A 19,255-nucleotide genomic window follows, 5' to 3' on the forward strand; every position below is an offset into this window, starting at 1 on the left:
GTGTTGCATAAGATGTGGTTCAGCAGCTTATCACTTTGCCTGAAATACACCGACACCACCTTGTATTTCTAATAATCATTTATTTACAGGCTTCTTGCACTACTGACACGATTCAACTGTAACACACTGATAGCCCGGTTACATAGGAAAATATTGTATATCTGGACAACAATGCAAGAGCAAGTTTAGAAAAGTAAGCCCCCCCCTTTGAAGAAAAACAGTCAGCCTCTGGACCACATGGTCACAGCTGGGAGACCCTCTCTGAGACCAACATCTACAGAAACTAAACCTCCATGGAAAAAAAAATCGTACAACAATACAATAATGTAAAATGTCCAGTCTTTTTGAAACTGCATAAGCCATCTGGTGGCTGTATTTACAGTTAGTCACTGATTCAGAATTGTGTTTTCTCTCCCGTTCCTGCAGTGTCTCAGAGAGGCGTGGTCGGTGTGGAGGCCGTGGTGGGGACAGTCACCGGGTGCAGCCCCAGATCCAGGGATGGAGTTTCGTCTGGTGGCGGAGGACTCTTCTTCTGGGCCTCCAGCTTCTCCGTCAGCTGGGTGTACAGCTCCTTCACCGGCTCGCTGCACTGTGGGTACACCAGGCACAGCATCACACAAGTGTCAGTACATTTAATACACAAAACACTCTGAACACAACTGCTTTCTATTTCTAATGTTGTTCCACCACTATAATAATCCAGCTGTAGTTACAGCCAGCTGTTTTTGAAATGGAATGGTCAGTCATTGGTGTTACATATGAAAAGTCACTGTGTGTCAGCTTTAAACAACCAGTACAATATCCTCAAAATGTATGTATGCAATGGAATACAGTTCATTTGTGGTTGTGATTATGTTATATGTGATTTTGAAATGATGTGTATAAACTTTGGAAAGTATACTTTACTAATATCGTGACAATGGTATTTCGGCAGCACCGCAGAGAGTGGTGAAGACCACCAGGACTCCACTGCCCTCTCTACAGAGCATCTATCACAGCAGAGTCCACAGGAGAGCTGCCTCCATCCTTAAGGACCCCACCCACCCACTCACCCCCAGCATGCACTGTTCACACCTCTGTCCTCAGGCTGGAGCTACAGAGGTGTGAAATACACAGCTGCACAGAAACAGCGGACAGGAGCTGATTCTCAGTTTGCACTATTGCACAATCACTGCTCTCTGTTGCACATACAGCTGATCATGCTGCTTTAAAATTGCCCTCTTTGTATTATTAATAATGGTGTATATGGTTTCCATTCAGTGTGGACAGCAAAGGACCGCACGGGGAAACATGTTTCCTCACTATGCACATGATAATAAACACTTTCATAATGTTTTCAATCATATCAATCAGCCCAGTATATATGTGAATATATATCACACTCTGTGTAACAAGTGCACTTGAATTATTGGACGGAACAGAAAGAACAGACAGGAAATCAGTCAGCTGTTATGTTCCCCTCCACCTGTGATGTGACCTTAACCTGACTCTCCAGTCAGACCCAAAGGCACATGTTCCAGTAACAGGAAATACAGCTCTGTGTATAGGAACGCAAAGAGTCTCTGTGGACTGAGCTTCAATCACAGGAAGGACAGTGAGTTCTCCAAAACCACTCCACCTGAACAGGGACTAAGACTCGAACATCTGAAATGGACTGGACGGGGAGACCAACCTGTTTGGGAGGTTCAAGAGTCTTCATCAAGGTTTCCATGAAGGATGGCAGCACTTTGTGCTGCAGATGCAGCAACATTCGAAGGGTGTGTCTGTGGACGTTCTCTTTACTGGAACACATTCAGACAGAAACAAAAGGTCGAGTCAAGAATAAAACTCACGGTCACGGTGACCATTCAGCTCCAGCCTCTGTATCGGTTTATGGCAACGGCGTCTGTTTCAGTCCACTTTGGGTTTTTAATGAGCTAAAATTCATCTGCTAGAATCTACTGACCTGGAAAAAGAGGTGAGGAGGAAACCATCAAAGACCACGGAACAAAACTCCTCTGAGCCAAACTCATCGGACAGCAGGGTGAGGTGTCCCGTCAGCAGGTGCAGGAAGATGTCGCCAAAGGCCATGTCATTGTAGGTCTCCACTGTGGGTGAACAGCAGAGTCAATGCATATTTACAATTCAGTGATCCTGCACGAACCTGCAGGATCACACACTGTAACCTTCAGCTCCTCATCAGTAAAACAGTATCTCCTGCTGCCAAACATATTTAAAATATTGTTCAGATGTTTACTTAGCTGTTTGACCTGTGGCACAGGACGTCACACTGACTTTTATATAAAGGTAGCTTAAACTTTTTAAACATTTTCCTCAAAACCACTAAGACTGGACCTGAATTCAAATCAGGGGACAAAGTTAACACAGCCTGACAGTTCAACCCACTGTGACCCACTGCTGACCCACACAGTGTTAGTGTCTTCCTAGGCCAACTACATGCTGAACAAAGTGTCGCTTCTTTAAGATTTCGTGTTTTCAACAACAAAATGAACAGCAATTTCCCTGAGAACCCAGAATTAACACGATGATCAAAAACAAAAAAAAGGTACTGTCCCTGAGAATAGTTCTGAAGTGTCAAACGCAGTTTTATTTTTGTGATCTTTAAAAGGCTGTGGTGCAAGAGTGCAAGGTTTCATATGATGGCAGGACTTCTTAAATTCAGAGTCACTCACCCAGGGCAGGCAGTAACCTCTGTAAGGCATTCTTATTCCTCAGTTTGGCAATGTGGAGGACGTAGTAAAGGCCCATTTCACAGGCCACTCTGTTCTCCTGCAGGTACCTGAGGGAAACAACAACAACAACAACAGTTATGATCATAATACTGTTCAACTGAGGCACATCAGACACATCAGAGAAGGAGACGTGGCTCTAATCTCACCACGTGTGTGCTGTCGGACAGTCACGCAATGGGTCACATGTCACACAAACTCAGCATGTTCATATCGCAGATGTGAAGTCGGTTACACGCAGCCAATCACATGTGACATCAACACACAGACAGCAGTGCACTTCATCTGAGATAAGAGAGTTGGTCTCCGGTGGAAAGTGTCGCAGAGGTAATAGAAAAAAAATAAAAATAAAATAACCCAAAGATAAACAAGAACCTGTCACGGCTTCAACTAACCATGATTTCTACTGTGGATTATACAGTGTACGGGTTAACCCTATGAACCCCGTCAGTCCCACACAAATACCAGCATTCTGCTAACTGCTGAGCTAAGGCCTCTGAATGAAGTGAACTGTCAAAACAAGATCAGCAATAATACTGAGTAAAGTGAGCTCTCAAGCTTTGTTCCATATTACATATAAATGTCTTTTCTAACAGGCAACTGATTATCTCTAATGTTGATCATCAAACAGAGTTCAGTTAGAGGAAATGTGAAATACATTCTCATTTCAGGCAAATCAGAGAAACAGCTACATTTAAATGCTGGTCCGGTGAGAAACGCAGCACATCCTCATTTCATTTCACTATCATTAGGATTTCTGATTGATATATGACTATTATTTTTCTAGAACTGAAATAGCTGTGATAGATCGACGAGAGGATGAGATAGAAAAGTTAAGCCTGTCGATAACTTGCTGATGAACTCATGTCCTGCTAGGTCCCTGCTTCCCCCTGCAAATCTCGCACCTGTTGAAGGCGTCTGGCAGGGTGGTGGGGTACGACAGCGAGCTCTTCTCCTCACTGGGAAGCTTCTGCTCCACGGTGAAGGTGTGATCGTCAACAACCACCGACATCATGGCGGGCAGGAAGCGGGTCACTACCTCCAAATCCTGAGGGGGGGGGGGGGGGAGGTGGTGCGCACAAGAAGATCAACAACTTGTCTTTTTTTTCCTGGCTTCTCACCAGAACAGGGCGAAAGATAACTGACCCGCCTGCATTTACATACAGACTGATGAAACTCGATGCGCTGCGCTCGAGGTGCCGCGCTGTACGTACCAAACGAGGCTCTTTAAAGACCTGGCTGTCGATCATGTCCCACGCTCCTTGACCCAGCGACAGCATCCTCAGCAGCAGCATCAGGTCTGAACTGTCCTGTTCACAAAGACAGACGCGACGTCTTGAGATTCACACACACCACAGTGTGTAAGCTCACATTCCACTCAATATCAGTTTTGTGTCTGTGACTTATAGTTAATCCTCTATTAGATTTCATGTCATGTTATAACATTTTTTATAATTGTTGAGGTATGTTCTGGTTCCAGCTTCTTTTTTTTTTTTTTTAACATGTTGTAGACTAAACAATTCATGTAATCAAACTGATCCTCTTCTAACTTTGGGAAGTACAACCTTTAAAATAATCCATCAGCCCACCTCTCATCAATCATGTGACATATCTGAACCATTACAGGAACAAGTTGGTTGGCGGTTACGAGTTTTGCCTGGTCACACACCTTAGTCTACACTAAGCTGCCTGTTTCCTGTTCATATCATAGATTTAAATGGGACCTGAGGAGTTCTCTCTCTATAAATAAACACTTATGTTTGTGTTAAGTGTTACTCATCAGAACACACTGTGTGTCTCCCTGAGCTCAAACAAACATGATGGATTTATTTCCTTTCTCAGAGAACATGTGCAGAGCCTGATTTTTGAATGTTTTTAAAAGCTGTTTTGTTTTGGTTTTTTTTGTTTCCACCCATGTTTGCTTGTTAGTGATGATCTTCCTCTTCTTTACCGGCTACATTACTTGCAAAGATCCTTATAGCATCACTGCCCCCATCTGTCAGTCAGCAGAATATCAGGACACCATTGGTTGGCATGATTCTGTATCGTGTCGTCTGCGTCCTCGTGCACAGTGTGCTCACCCTGGGTAAAGACTCCTGACTTAGCAGCTCTTGCAGGTTCCTCATGATACTCAGGACCAGGGTGTTACAGGCAAACGGGTCACACAGGATCATGGACAGGTCCCTGGAAGACACAGACATTAATCCATCCACTCCACACAGACATGAACACCTCTGCTCAGAAACTCAAACCGCCCCCTCCTCTTACCCGAGGACTTGTTCTTGTCCTTTTTTCACTCCATCCAGGAAACCTTGCAGCTCTCTGGCTCGTTTGCCGTCCACAAACTTCTCACGGATGCAGGCGTCTAAACACCACGTGAACTGTTCACAACACGCAACAGGGAAACACAAGAGAGCAAACCATGTAACACAAAGCTAAAACACAGGAAATCCCGGGTTCGCGGGTCTTCAGTGATATGATGTTAACTGGTCCACCGTCTGTCTGTGTCCTTACCTTATGGCAGGGATCTACAGAACAGATCTCGCTGATGTCCAAGTCGTGAAGAGACATCAGCAGCTCTGCTCTCAGTGTGCAGTAGTGGACGTTGCGCGTTCGCAGGAAGAGCGTTCGTAAAAACTGCAGCACCATGTCGTACAGCTTCACGTTCTTTCCTATCATCTGGGTCAGCTTCAGGACTACCTACGGTGTACGGACCACTGAACCGTTAACAACAGCAACACTGCACACTGTGGGGGGGGGGGGGGGGGGGGGGGGGGGCCGGGTCGGTGTTTCTCAGATATCTGATGACTCACCTCGCCTTGGCGTCGTGTTTTGGGAGAAGGGCTGAAAAAATTGTGCAGGATGGAGAGGTCGCTGCTGAACAGAGCAGCTTCCTTTTCCACGATGTACTGCTTCAGGAGGGGCGAGACTTCATCTCCAAACAGAGCCTGGTTGTCCTGCCAGATCTGCCTCTTCACCTCCACAGCACACACCTTGTACAGCTCCTTGTCGGCCATGACCATCTTCAGCTTCTTCTCTGGCACCTGCATGAGGGAGCGAGTGGTGAACTAATATTAAGGTGAGTTCTTCCACATCTTTCGCCCTTACTTCCATCTACTTCATTCATTCAGCAACATTATTCATAAAACTACAACTATGCTCTTCAGACCTCTGTTTGTTTGATAGTTCATTAATCATGTCAGAGGAAGGTTCCCAACATCTTGTAGAATCAATGAGAGCAAAGGGAGGAGCTACCCAGTATCAGTGTGGTGTTCCTAATAAAGTCCATTTGTAAACACTTGTAACATGATTGAATCAACATAAAGACAGAGCTGAGAGTCACTGTCTGTGGTGCTGTATCTGTTATGTCTGCTGTCACTCACAGTCAGTCTGCTGCTGTGATGTCTGGGTAAAAAAAACTAACTCAAAGAAAACAGAGCTCTGTGCATATCTCTGTGATGTATTGCTATTTTCAGTCTTCACTTGCCTTAGGTAGATGCTTCAGCACCTGCATCACCACCGGCTGAATGGAGGGCATTTTGACAAGAGGGAAGCTCTTCTCCAGCAGCTCTTCAAGCTTCCCGTATCTGGAAGTAAATAAAAAAAAAACAAAAAGAGCAAAGCACAATCAAATCCAAGCCGGTTCCTTCAGAAATGATCACTGAAAGTCAGAAACAACGGATGACGCACCTGTCCTCATCCTTGCCCTCTGCAATGGTGGCGACTCGCTCCATCAGTTTGTCTCGAAGCTCGTCAAAGACGGACTGGTGGAACTCCAGCCGGGGCGTTCCGTGTAGGTCCAGGAAGGGAAGGGCGGACTGGAGAGTCGGCAGCAGGATGCCATTTTCCATCTGTGGTCAGGTAATGCATGAAAAACTGGATTAGCTCTGGCTGTGGCTGATTTGTTCGTAGTCAGCGGAATAAACGTTTCCTTTATTTACAAAGGCTGAAATCTGATAAACTGAAACCTACTTAACTACCATAAAGAATATTCTCCTCTGTTTAACTCAGCTTTCATAAATTTATCAGAGCAAAATACATCAAATAATGTGGATGATACTGAGAACACTTGCTTCTCTGGGGAATAGTACAGTGTTACACTTTCATTATTTATTATTTGCAGCTTGTCCAGAGAAAACAGTACTGTGTGCTGACAGGAAGTGGAACCGTCTGCTGCACATGTAGCAGAGTCCACATCACGGCAGAGTCAAGTGGTTGCCACATGCTGTCACGCAACAACTGTGGGCTCCTCTAAGCAACTGGCTGAGGATCTGAAAGTGAAGCTAACTGATGCTACAAAGCAAAAAGGGAGCAATGTTTTATCAAAGCACTTCCAGCCTGAAATGTCCACTGTCCATACTGTCATTAAGACAGGATGTGACCAAGAAAACCTGCAGATCAAACTGCGGGTCTGCAGGACAGAAAGACAAAGTAAAACCCTCATTATGACTCATAGCTGACACACGGGTGGTGATGCACTGCTCCAGCGTGCCGTGCTGAAGTACTAACGTGTATATACATACATGGTAGAGTTATCAGAAGGAAACCTCGCCTGTTACCTCACCTCAGAACCTGAAATGATCTGCAGGAGGAGGCTGAAAATTCATTAATCCAGACCAGAAAGACTCTCAGCTGCTACTGAAAGTGTTTGTAGCAGCTGATATCTACCAAAGTACTGACTAAGCAGGAACCCAAACTTTTACACATGCCACAATTACTGAAGGACTGAAAGCAGAAAGATGTTTACTGCACATAAAGGTCTGTTTTCATACTGAACTGTTCCAAATATAAAACACTCCCTTGTGTCGTTCACAAGACTTAAACTTTGTGAGACTTATATGATGTGACTCGTCTGGGTACAACAGTTTTTGATCTATGAGCTGGTCCAATGTGGTCTGGATGTAAACAAAGCAGTAAAATGAAGCTTTTCTATGTTTTCACAGCTAGAACATTTCTGTCTACTTGTTAATCAGATCCAGGTTTGACATTTGTGGTTATTGAGGTAACCTCAGGTTTAATTCTTATCGCCACATCGCCATGGTAACTGATGCTGCACAGCTGCTCATCCTCTCAGGCTTTCCTTGTGTCCACTTTAAATCAGAGCTTCTAAAAAATGGACAGAGAGTCATTCACACTAAGAAACGACATGTTACGTACTAAATGTTGAATATCACCTTCACATGTCGCCATAACTGAATTGACCTGCAGGGATCACTGTTTCTCTTCATATGATAATACGCATTTCATTCATGGCTCTGTATTGTAACGAATTTACACTTAGAGGAGAATACTGGCACGCGGAAACCGAATTTGCAACATAAAACCAATATCAGGAAGTGAATGTGTAAAACGTGCTGCACGTAACGGTTTCATCTACATTTTAAACGTGTCTTCCAGCAGCACACACACACACACACACACACACGGTACACAGCAGACCCAGCAGGTCACAATGAACACACAACACGGGTCAGAAAACACGCCGTTATCATGAGCTGCTATAGCGTTGTGCTGCTTGGCAAACAAACACCGTGTAACGCAGGCTCACCTGAAACTGGTCGATAGCTTTCAGAGGCTCCGTGCAGTTGGTCAGAGTTTCCTTCAGGTCCTCGCCGTTGGAGATTCCGAGCTCAGGCAGCCCCGCGAACATGGTCGGTTCGGTTTAATCATCAATGGAAAGAATAACGTGTGAATAAAGACTCCTGCTGTGTCGGTGTGCAGCCGCCGAGATAATCACCGACACATTACGCTTTTCGCTGTCAGAGCAAACTTCCTGTGTTGCAACTTTGTAAACAGTCCGTCAGAAACACCAGCTATGAAAGAGTTCCGGTCCACGCTCCGCGGGAAACATGTTACAGGACTAGTTCATCGTTTGTTTGTTTGTTTGTTTGTTTGTTTGTTTGTTTGTTTGTTTGTTTGTTTTTGTTTGTTTGTTTTTTTGGTTAATTTTCTTATGTTGTTTCTGTATTTGATGAATCCTGAATTTTAAATGTGTCACTCATGTTTATAAATGAAAACTGATCACAGCAGGGTTCCAAAAAATGTTTAATCATGTGTTGTTTGGTGGATTAAAGTGATTTAAGGAATCCGGAGACTGTGTATTCATTGTTTTTACTGGTGACCTATAACGCAATTTGCCTCCAAAGAACGAACATACAGACACATACAGCCAAAGAGCAAAGAGCCTATAGAACCTCTTGTCTCAGCCATCCCCAAGAAAAACGGTTGAGATTTCAAAGTGAAAGCCCAGAAACATGAATCTGCCCCAATTTAGACCAGATAATTCAGATAATACTATGTAAATGATGTGAGGTTTATTATTTTATCTTTCATAAGTTGTAGAAATTTGTGTCTGCTGACATTGCCTTGGTTATCTCTCTGAAGCACATGTGAGCTGTTTCTGTCACAAGGAGAAAACATAGAAAGTTATTTCATAATCTGGTCTTCGTTGGTGGGAGTGGTATTACATAATGAATCTGGAACTGATTAGTCTTTAGTTTGATTTTACTCACACTGACGTGAGTCTCAGCAAGCAAGCAGGAAGTATGTATATTTGCAAAAATCTACAAACTTTGTGTAGGACATGTTTATTATTACTTTATCACTGACAGTTTCACTTGCATACACATGCAAAAAAAAAAAAAAAAATCTAAAATGTTGCAGCAGTTTTCTTTTCAAATGAGATTGAAAGTTTTGGCAGGATATACATATACTCTGAGAGGAACATTAACCGGATTGAGGGGTGTATCACCTTTGCTCTTACACCATTCCTTCCTTAGTTCTCATGTTTCTGACAATTACCAGTAAGTATAGCACTGCGCTGAGGAGGAGGATGACGAAGAGGAGGAGGATGCCAATCCAGGGCCCTGAGGGCAGAGCCGTCATCAGTCCGAAGCTCTCTGCTGGTACCATGTTGCTCAGGTGCAGCATGTATCCCAAAGCCCAGCCGACAGACGCTCCTCCTGCCTGCAAAAACACAAGAGGAGGAGGCTCACTGAAAGCACAGCTGTCCAACCTGATTTCAGTGCAGCAGAAACTGTTGTTGATATGGGTCGCTCACCTTTTTCTGGAAAGAGATGGAGGGAAGGGAGAGCTTGTCGAATTTGTAGCCCTGCGTTAAGAGGACCTGGATGAAATTGGAGACGGCGCAGACGTTCTTCATGTATTTCTCTGACTGGTTTGTCTTTTTAGTCATCTGTGAGAGGAAGTTCAATGGGTTAGGATTTTTATTTTGTTATTCAAATCTTAGGCCTTTTGATCTTGTTCACAGTCACTGTAGAAATTTCTACAGTATTCAACAACAAATAAGTTTTTGGGGGGGCTAAAATGAGGCCTACTGTGAACACATTTGAGAATCCTGATGCTCCAAAGTACCTCAGAGATGGTCATGTTGCAGACAAGTTGGATTGCTGTCTCCATTTGACTGGGGACCGTAACGGTGATGTTGGTGAGGCTTTTGATGTATCTGTGAGTGAAGAAGAAGGCGGAAAAAGCCTGTGGAGAAGAGGGGACACACAGTTACACAGAGTGACACACTCTTCCCCATTCCGGCAACATTCTGGACCAGCTGCAGGTCTGAGGTTATATCGTAGATAATAGGACAGGGCATTCATCAACATGGTTCAACAAATGGTTGTGTGTCAGTGTTTCCAGGAAGCAGTGGTGTGATGACCATGATGTGTGTTGAGCAGACATTCGCTGTTAAATGAGTATACACTATGATGTGTTAGCAAACATCGCAACTTTGACATTCACATGGATAGAGATTTTTTTAAAAAGCCAAATGTGAACAGGAGTAAAAAGTATCCTGCATTTTTTTACACTTTGCTCCTTCATTTAGAACTGTGTGGGTCCCCGTGTCCATCTGTCTGGGTCTAAAAGGGTCCCTCACCATGAAGCTTCCTCTCACTCTGGGCTGGAAGACTCCATCAAAGGAGCACTTGGAGAAAGAGCAGTTGTCGAAGGAGAACATGTTTTTTACATTGTCCAGGCAGTTCTGGTAATCTCCTGTGCCCACTAGTGTTACAGACATGTGGGGGTCAAACTTGGCTGGTCTGTAGCTCTTAGTACACGGAGAATCAAAGATGTCCTTCCCCAGCTCCACAGAAATCTTGAATTGTCGTGGATAGCAGGGGTGGGACACTTCGGGCTTCACACCTTGAGTCTGAAAGAAGTAAAAAAGAGTGGAAAAAATGTATTATAGGACATATAATACGGTAGGCCTTCTTTACAAACATGAAGTGACAGACGCATGTGTGAATGATCATATGAATAATGGCTGTATTCCATGAAGCTGCCTCAGGGTCCTGGTATTGTTCATGCTGTCTCGCTGTCTCACTGTCATGGTTTACTGGGCCGTGTAAACAGAACAGAGCCATTGTTCATGTTATCACTTACACCTGTAATATATTCCACAATGACAAGTCAAAATGTCTGCTGGGAAAGGTCACGACCTGAAACGGCCAAACATTCACAGTTTACCAGCACTTTATCTCAGCTGTCTGTAATCATGCAGTACGTACTCTTAGGCAAAGCGCACAGAGAGTTACTAAAAAAATAAGATTAACTTTGGATTGACATTCACTGAATTCCAAATAATAAAATACACTTTGAAGCACTTGAGAAGCCTTAAGTGGGATCAGATCACTGTTACTCATACTAAATTGAATTGAACGCCTGCACAGATAAAGTAGTAAGAGCAGCACTTTAGTGGAGCAGCAGCTCCGGTGCTTAATGTGGGTGCACTCAGCAGGTGTTCAGGCACAGTATTTAGCAGGCTGATGCAGTCAGCGTGGAGCAGAGCACGTCGGTTCAAACATCCTTGTGGAGAAGTGTACTGCAGCAAGAAAGAGAATTTCTGTGGGGTCTAGCAGTGCTGTTATTTAGCTGATGTCGACCTTTGACCTTTCAGGTGGTCAAGAAGAATGAGAATCCTTAAAGGACAGGGAAATTATTTTTTTTTAAACTCATGCTCATATGAATGCTGCAGCAGGTTTTGCCTCTGTGATGATTCCTCACGTTCATTTTGGCCCTGTAGAGATCTGTTCCTAAACCAATTTCCGTGCACACTGTAACTTGATTTGTCTGACTCTAAGACCGTTGAAGCCTCAACTATGAAATGTACACTGCTCAAAAAAATTAAAGGAACACTTTGAAAACACATCAAATCTCAATGGGAAAAAAAAAAAACTCTGCCGGATATCCATACTCATATGGACTGGGTAATGTGTTAGAAACAAAAGGATGCCACATTGTTTGATGGAAATGAAAATTAGCAACCTACAGGGGGCTGAATTCAAAGACGCCCCAAAAATCAAAGTTAAAAAAGTGATGCGGCAGGCTGGTCCATTTTGCTGTAATTTCATTGCAGCAACTCAGAATGGTACTCAGAGGTTTGTATGGCTTCTACGTGCGCGTATTCATGCCTGACAACATTGGGGCATGCTCCTAACGAGATGACGGATGATGTCCTGGAGTATCTTCTCCTAGATCAGGATCAGAGCATCACTGAGCTCCTGGACAGTCTGAGGTGCAACCTGGAGGTGTCGGATGGACCGAAACATAATGTCCCAGAGGTGTTCTGTTGGATTTAGGTCAGCCTACATCCTCCAGGAGCTGCCTGCATACTCTCGCCACATGAGACTGGGCATTGTCATGCACCAGGAGGAACCCAGGACTCACTGCATCAGAGCAGGGTCTGACAATGGGTCCAAGGATTTCGTCCCAATACCTAATGGCAGTCAGAGTGCTGTTGTCTAGCCTGTAGAGGTCTGTGGGTCCCTCCATGGATATGCCTTCCCAGACCATCAGTGACCCACCACCAAACCAGCCATGCTGAACAATGTTACAGGCAGCATAACATTCTCTCCTACTTCTCTAGACCCTTTCACATCTGTCAACATGCTCAGGGTGAACCTGCTCTCATCTGTGAAAAGCACAGGGCACTAGTGGCCCACCTGCCAATTCTATGGCAAATGCCAATCGAGCTCCACGGTGCTGGGCAGTGAGCACAGGGTCCATTAGAGGACATCAGGCCTCTGTGGGGTCCAGGTACCACCTCATGCTACCAGCAGTGACACTGACCCTGGCCAAATGCAAAACTAGTGAAAAACAGTCAGAAAAGATGAGGAGGGAAAAAATGTCAGTGGCCTCCACCTGTAAACCCATTCCTGTTTTGGGGGGTCATCTCATTGTTGCCCCTCTATTTCATTAACACCAAAGCTGCTGAAACTGATTAACCCTAAAAGAGATTAACCCCTACTCTGATTAAAAAGTGTTGCTTTAAATTAAATTTTTTTTTTTTTGTTAACCATACCTTGATAAGATGAGCCATCAGTTTCCTCAGGACCTGGTCTTGGCCATAGCATAGGAAGCTGTGGGTGTATAGTTTGTGAGTTTGTCCATAAAGCTTCAGCTCCATCATGTTAGCACTGTTCTCCACCTTTTCCGAGGTCTCAAAAGTAATCTGAGTGGAAGCGCCGCCTAAATCCAAAGCTCCGGTTGTGTCTCTGCCTGGATTCAGCCAGTGCCCGACAAAACCATACTGAGTGACAGGAAGAGAAGATAGTTTACACAGAGGAGAACATCCAGCAAACAGCACTTACACTTTCAAAGTCCCTGTCTGTGGAAGTTTTTTGGAGCTACACAACCGATATGGATCTATGGCAGTGTCAGTGTGAGCGGCCCGTAAGGGTCTGTCTCAGTACCCACAGGTGTGGTCTTGAGCACTTAGGACATTGTGTCCAATGCCAGATAAACTCTGCACAGTACACTTAACCCACACTTGATGCAGACTTTCCTGATAACATTTCAAAGGGATATTCAGGGGTAAGTATATCCCACAATTCATCACAGTCTACTGTGAAGCAAGCAAACTGTGTGTTGGTGGTAATATATCTATAAGTTGGTTTATAATAAAAACAATAATTAATAGGCATGAAGAAGTTTGAGACATGCTGGATTCACAGTGTACTCTGGTCCAAACACTACACAACTAAGACAGAACCTCCACTAACTTGATACCAACAATCAGCTCTTTTCAGTGACACTCATAAAAATAATATTGGATATTAGAGACTGTAAACAATTCAATTCTGATAGAAAAGGTTCCTTCCTTGTAATTTGAAAAGACAGGAATCATCACAATGATATCATGGTATCACTTTAATTTAATTTAATCGCCTTCTTAATTCTATTATTCTTGTCGTACTCTCCTCCTGAATGTGTGCATTCTTAGTGTAGCTAAGCTAATTTTTTTCTTCCTAATGTGGACATGAATGTGGCAAGATTTGTCGCAGTGATGTGTCGCAATGCTTCAGAAAAGCAGAAATAGAATTTTAAACCTCTCTGCATCGACACATCCCGTCTGCTCTACCCCGGCTACTTCTTCTGGTGTCAAGGTGTGTGTGTGTGTGTGTGTGTTGCGTTTTAGTGTTGTTATGTAACTGTAGAACCACTAGATGTAACCTGGTGCTAGCACTAGTCTAATCCACCAGTTCTAAGTTATAAAATGCTTTAGGGAGGGATTTTTTTCCCCCCTCTGTGACTCCCTGTGTTGAACAGAAGGACAGTGTTTGAAACCAAAAAAGTTCAGAGTTTACCTTGGCAAAGTTTTCAAGTAAGTAATTGACAGTGACCCAGCCATATGCCCCTTCCTGCTGTCCGCTCAGGATGGCTGCGTCTCTGAACTCGAAAGGGTAAGACCGCAGTTTGCTTTTCACTTCCTTCAGTATCCGATCTGTCTCCGTGGCATTGACCATTCTGTTTAAGAGTGGTGAGAGTTAAATGCAAAACAAAACAATACTAAATTCTCCCAAGATTTTCATGCATTAATGCATAATTAACGAGGTACATGGTGCTAATATTAGTGTCATATTCTGTGTTAACAGGAAACTCTACTGACTCCAAGAGCCTCATGCCTGCAGTGGCTCCCAGATATAGTGGGGCCTGGTGGTGTCTGGACTTGGGGATGTCCTTCACAGCTTGCTCCAGACACTCCGTCAGACTTCTTGCTGCACCACCACGAACACCTGCATAGCTGGATATCCCTCCGCCTAGACAGACAGAGAAAGTAGATCTGCTTACAAAGAACTCAATCTGACCTTCTCAAAGACTTCCTTGTCCCAAACGATGAGTAACCCATTGGCAGTGTTGTGCAAGTTCACACTAAACAAGAACAAGTTCAGTTTGCACAGATTAAAGTGAACTAGTTCAAGTTCATACTTCACATTTTTTTAATATTGAACCAAGTTCATAGACTCCAAAATGAACAGTTCGCATTCTTTTTTTTTTTTTTCAAATGAGCAGCTTCGAGCTTTCCTTGTTCAATAGAATCTCTGACTGACGTGCCCATCCAACCCCAGCCCTCAATTACTGCTTCCACTCACTTCCCATTACTTTTAAAAGTCAAGAAAAAGCAATGTCAGTATATGTTTTACCACTTAGACAATGTGTCATATTGGACAGAAAGTGCAAAGGGGGTGCAGCAAAGGAATACTGTAGATGCAATATATTTATTTATTTAGCCTGCATGAACCAAATTATGCAATCTTATTTTGGATTTTGAATTCTTTATGCTTGTTCACAGCAGTCCAGCAATCTGACACTCAAATCAGATGTTTCCCAAGACTGGCTGGATGCTTCAACTTGATGTGTCGCTTCAAATTCGACAATGATGTGGTGGATGTCCGGACTTGTTTTTTCAGACCCGTCGGGCACAATTTGCAGAAAAACATGACGGGATCTGTACTGCTTTATTCAAATAAGTCCTTCAAATGTTTGTGTGGATCAGGTGTTTCTGCAGAGCCAGAGGCGGCTTCTCTTTCACCTGCACCAGCCAGGCTGTATGCTGTAAATCGCATGTCGACTGACAGATGTCATAAAACTTTTCTTTTTTCTTTTTTTTTTTCTGAATGGGGGTGCAAGTTGTTATTTCCCTCCAGACTGAGCGAAACTCATGTCTACGCTCACAGTTGGAAAAATTATGCGCTCAGTTCATAGTTCACAAAAACACTGCCCATTGGAATAAAGGCTCTGGTTGGTGTTACTAAGAGGAAACAAACAGAAGGAAGAAGAGGAACTGACACTAAGATGCAAGACGGTTCTAGTGAGGAAGTGGACCAGTTAGGAACAAAGTCTTGCACAAGATGATATGCCATCTTCTGATAAAGTCATTGGATATGTTCTTATAGAATGGCACTGTGGAAGTGAGAGTGTCCTTTTCACCATGGTACTCTGGAGGTGAATCTGGGTTCAGGCAAATCACAATTTTTTATTTTATTATTATTATTATTATTTTTACCTCTGGTGGTATTTATATGCAGTGGTATGTACATTTGTCTTAAAATATGACCAGATCTTCATCTAAGTTACATTTATGTCAGGAGTCAGTGAACCTGGAGTCCAATCAGTGAAATCAGGCTGGAGGTTTGGGTTCGAGCTGCTCTGACTTAGAAAAACACTCCAACATTTTGAGTTTGTTCATCAACTGATGTGAACCACGCCTTATTAGAAAGATCTCAGAAGAGTTAGGGTCAAGAATTGTATAAAGCTGGAAAGGGTTACATAGTGACCTCAAAGAGTTTAATGTTTATTGGTCAGTTTTAGTTCTGCTAAGAGACTCTGCTAAGATGACTCAAAGGAACAACGCAGAACGTTCACTGTCACCAGCTGAAGATCAATAGAAGTCGATGCAGCAGGACAACAACCCTAAACATCAACCTGACGCTGTGGACTGAGCTCAGAGAGACGTTGACACCCAACCTCCTGAGAATCTGTCTGAGGGAGACTGGTCCAGAATTCCTCCTGAATGTTGTTCAGGTCTGATCCACAGCTACAGAAAGAGCTGGTGTGAGGTTCAACCAGTTATTTATTTCACTTACTGTTTCCACCAGCTCTGTGAATGTATAAAGGATGTGTTCAGTAAGGACACGAGAGATTATAATTGTTTTTATGTAAGGTGCTCACAAAGGCTTTTTTTCATCCAGAGCGGTACCTGCCAAGTTAGCCTTGCCTTGCCCGGGACAAAGAACTTACCTTTTACATGACACTCGCTGTGCTGGGTAACAATACCCGTGTCATTTAGCTTGTCTGCTGGCCATTTGTAGATGTACATGGAGGTGTGTGATGAGCCTGCATCCAGAACAATTCCATACTGAAACAGACAACAATAAATGTTAGAAACATACAACATGGTACCAGAACATACAGAATACATCTACCACCTAATTTTAGCCATTAGTAATCCTGCTGAGAACAGGAAGCACAAGGCTGCACCTCTATACTGCTGTGCTGGTGTATCCTACAGTCCTAACAGGACATATGATATGTCTCTGTCTCTTACACGTCCGGTTCACTTATAACAAATTTAAAAGAAAACGTGTGTGAGATATTATTTTCGTGTGCTGTTCCTCTATGATGCAGCTTGTGTAGGCTTGTTCTGCTAACTTTGCACTTGAATGTGGTATTAACAGGATGTGGAAACTGCTATAGCTGTGAGGTAAATGTGCAACAGTTAAACCACCTATACCATTGGACTGATGCTCTTTTACTGCAAACAGATTTCCCTCTAATTAGTGAATGTAATTACTTCTAAAGCACTATGTTGTTATGTGTTGTGGAGTGTTTTTTAACTCATTCAGCAGTCTTGACTTTGTCTCCCTTTGTGTGCTCGTTTGCATTGATAACTTCAAAGCTCTAAGTTCTATTCAGGCATTTTTCCCTGCAGGCAGAGGTAATAAATAGCATAGAATAAGAACCTTTTTAGAAGATTTTCAAAGTGTCTGTCACATTAACAATAAAGGGATGAGCACATGATAAATGAATGGAACACACATAGTGGTAAGAGCTGCGAGTTTCATTTTGAGTGTTCGACTGACTCTCAGGCTTTTGTCTGAGCGAATTTATATCAGGAGATACGAGGGCGTAAACTTCAAACATTACTTTCTCCTTATATGGTGACTCGAAAGCAGAGAGATGCTTCAGCAACTGTAACAGCTGAGATACTCACACGTGAACAAACTACTTCTAAAATCAATACATTTTAATGTAGCCTGTTCATGAACAGTGACAATCAATGTGTTACTCTCAGTTAAGGAATCTACTTAACCTCTCCTTCTCTCCCAGGATAGTCAGATTGTCTTTACCTTCAGCCAAAGGAAAACATGCAACAACAATAACAATGTTCATTCTATTATGAATGTAGACGGTCAAGCTAAAAATCACACCAGCTGTAAACCCTGTGCAGACTGCTGAAAAGGAAGTATGTATGGAATAAAATAAAATATATTTGACCTCTTCTCATGAAATGATTGCGACAGTGTGATTTATTCTTGATAGATAAAGTGTATGTCTTCTCAAAACTTTATTGATCAGTCTCTTTCGATGTGATTAGAAATAGGAATAAAAAGAGGAATGTGTCTGAAAACTAAATTATTCCAACTTTATGGGCAACAGTGTAGTATGAGAAAAACTATTTGTAACATCCATCCATTCGTTTTGTTACGACACAACAGGTGTATCCATACTACTACTACTACTATCAATACTAATAATAATAATAATAATAATAATAACATTAATAATGATGATATAACATTAGCACATTTGGACACACAGACTTTTGACTGTGTCAAAGACTGAGATAATTCTTTTAATTACCATGTTTTCGGGAGGCGTCGCCACCTTTGTAGCCGGAAGGACCACCAGCAGGATCCCGACTACGGACAGTATCAGCAGCACCGCCGCAGGGATGATGTGGGTGTACCGGAGACCCATACTTGATAACCGGTCCTGTGCGCTCGGATGCTCTCGGAAGCCCTGCGTAAAAGCGCGTGAACGCGTATTGTCCGATACGGTAACTCAGAGAAACGAAGGGCGTGCATTAAATAGCTGACAGCTGTGGGTTGGTCGATGCTTTTGACACGCAACCACACACTTACTCTGCAGATGCCGACCTCATTCATGGGACGCCCCAGTCAGTAAGCAGACAAGTGGGTTTCCTGTAAGAAATGAATGATGTAGTTGGTTTTACACGGCATAAAATAATAATAATATTCAAAGTCCTCCACTTTCTGCACTACTACTACTACTACTACTACTACTACTACTACTACTACTACTACTACTACTAATACTACTACTACTAATAATAATAATAGTTACCTTTGTTGCCCAGACAGGAAATGCCATGCCACCTTTGGTGACAGGTGGAGACTGTGGAACAGTTAACAGGAGCCTGTCACAGCGAGTTAATAGATCCCAGATGTTGGCAGGAGCCTCATCATTCACAGCTTTCAAAACAAAATCTTAAAATCACTTCTAAAGCTCACAGGTAAATCAGTGAGGGCAGCAGAGGTTGGTGGTGGTGAGGTTGCTTCTCTTAGTGTTTAAAGCCTGGCAGCAGCGTTTGGGATCAGCTGTGGTCTTTGGATGTTCTGCCTGTTGATACCAGAATAAAGGACCTTGCAGTGGTCCAGGCTGGAAAAGATGAAAGCGTGGATGACCTTTTCTAAGTCTGCAGATGAAAG

At 43.2% G+C, this 19,255-nt stretch overlaps 2 protein-coding genes across 2 annotated transcripts; both read right to left on the reverse strand.

Moving 5' to 3' along the window:
* Positions 1 to 65: 65 nt before the first annotated feature.
* nelfb (negative elongation factor complex member B) lies at positions 66 to 8,500 on the reverse strand. Its single transcript, XM_041043112.1, has 13 exons — positions 8,278 to 8,500; positions 6,420 to 6,580; positions 6,217 to 6,316; positions 5,543 to 5,773; positions 5,244 to 5,429; positions 4,998 to 5,110; positions 4,811 to 4,913; positions 3,944 to 4,039; positions 3,635 to 3,777; positions 2,673 to 2,779; positions 1,946 to 2,087; positions 1,673 to 1,781; positions 66 to 589 (listed from the first exon to the last, which is right to left on the reverse strand). Exons 1-13 carry the CDS (start codon positions 8,377 to 8,379, stop codon positions 431 to 433), a joined length of 1,752 nt encoding a protein of 583 aa, XP_040899046.1. The 5' UTR covers positions 8,380 to 8,500; the 3' UTR covers positions 66 to 430.
* A 296-nt stretch (positions 8,501 to 8,796) lies between these two features.
* Positions 8,797 to 18,613, reverse strand: LOC121185116 (ectonucleoside triphosphate diphosphohydrolase 2-like). Its single transcript, XM_041043120.1, has 9 exons — positions 18,387 to 18,613; positions 16,764 to 16,881; positions 14,632 to 14,782; positions 14,330 to 14,489; positions 13,045 to 13,272; positions 10,621 to 10,893; positions 10,104 to 10,223; positions 9,790 to 9,924; positions 8,797 to 9,695 (listed from the first exon to the last, which is right to left on the reverse strand). The coding sequence occupies exons 1-9, from the start codon at positions 18,501 to 18,503 to the stop codon at positions 9,489 to 9,491; spliced, it is 1,509 nt and encodes a 502-aa protein (XP_040899054.1). The 5' UTR covers positions 18,504 to 18,613; the 3' UTR covers positions 8,797 to 9,488.
* Between the last annotated feature and the right edge of the window lie 642 nt (positions 18,614 to 19,255).

The sequence above is a fragment of the Toxotes jaculatrix genome, chromosome 7 (genome assembly GCF_017976425.1).
Source record: "Toxotes jaculatrix isolate fToxJac2 chromosome 7, fToxJac2.pri, whole genome shotgun sequence".
Classification (NCBI taxonomy): Eukaryota; Metazoa; Chordata; class Actinopteri; family Toxotidae; genus Toxotes; species Toxotes jaculatrix.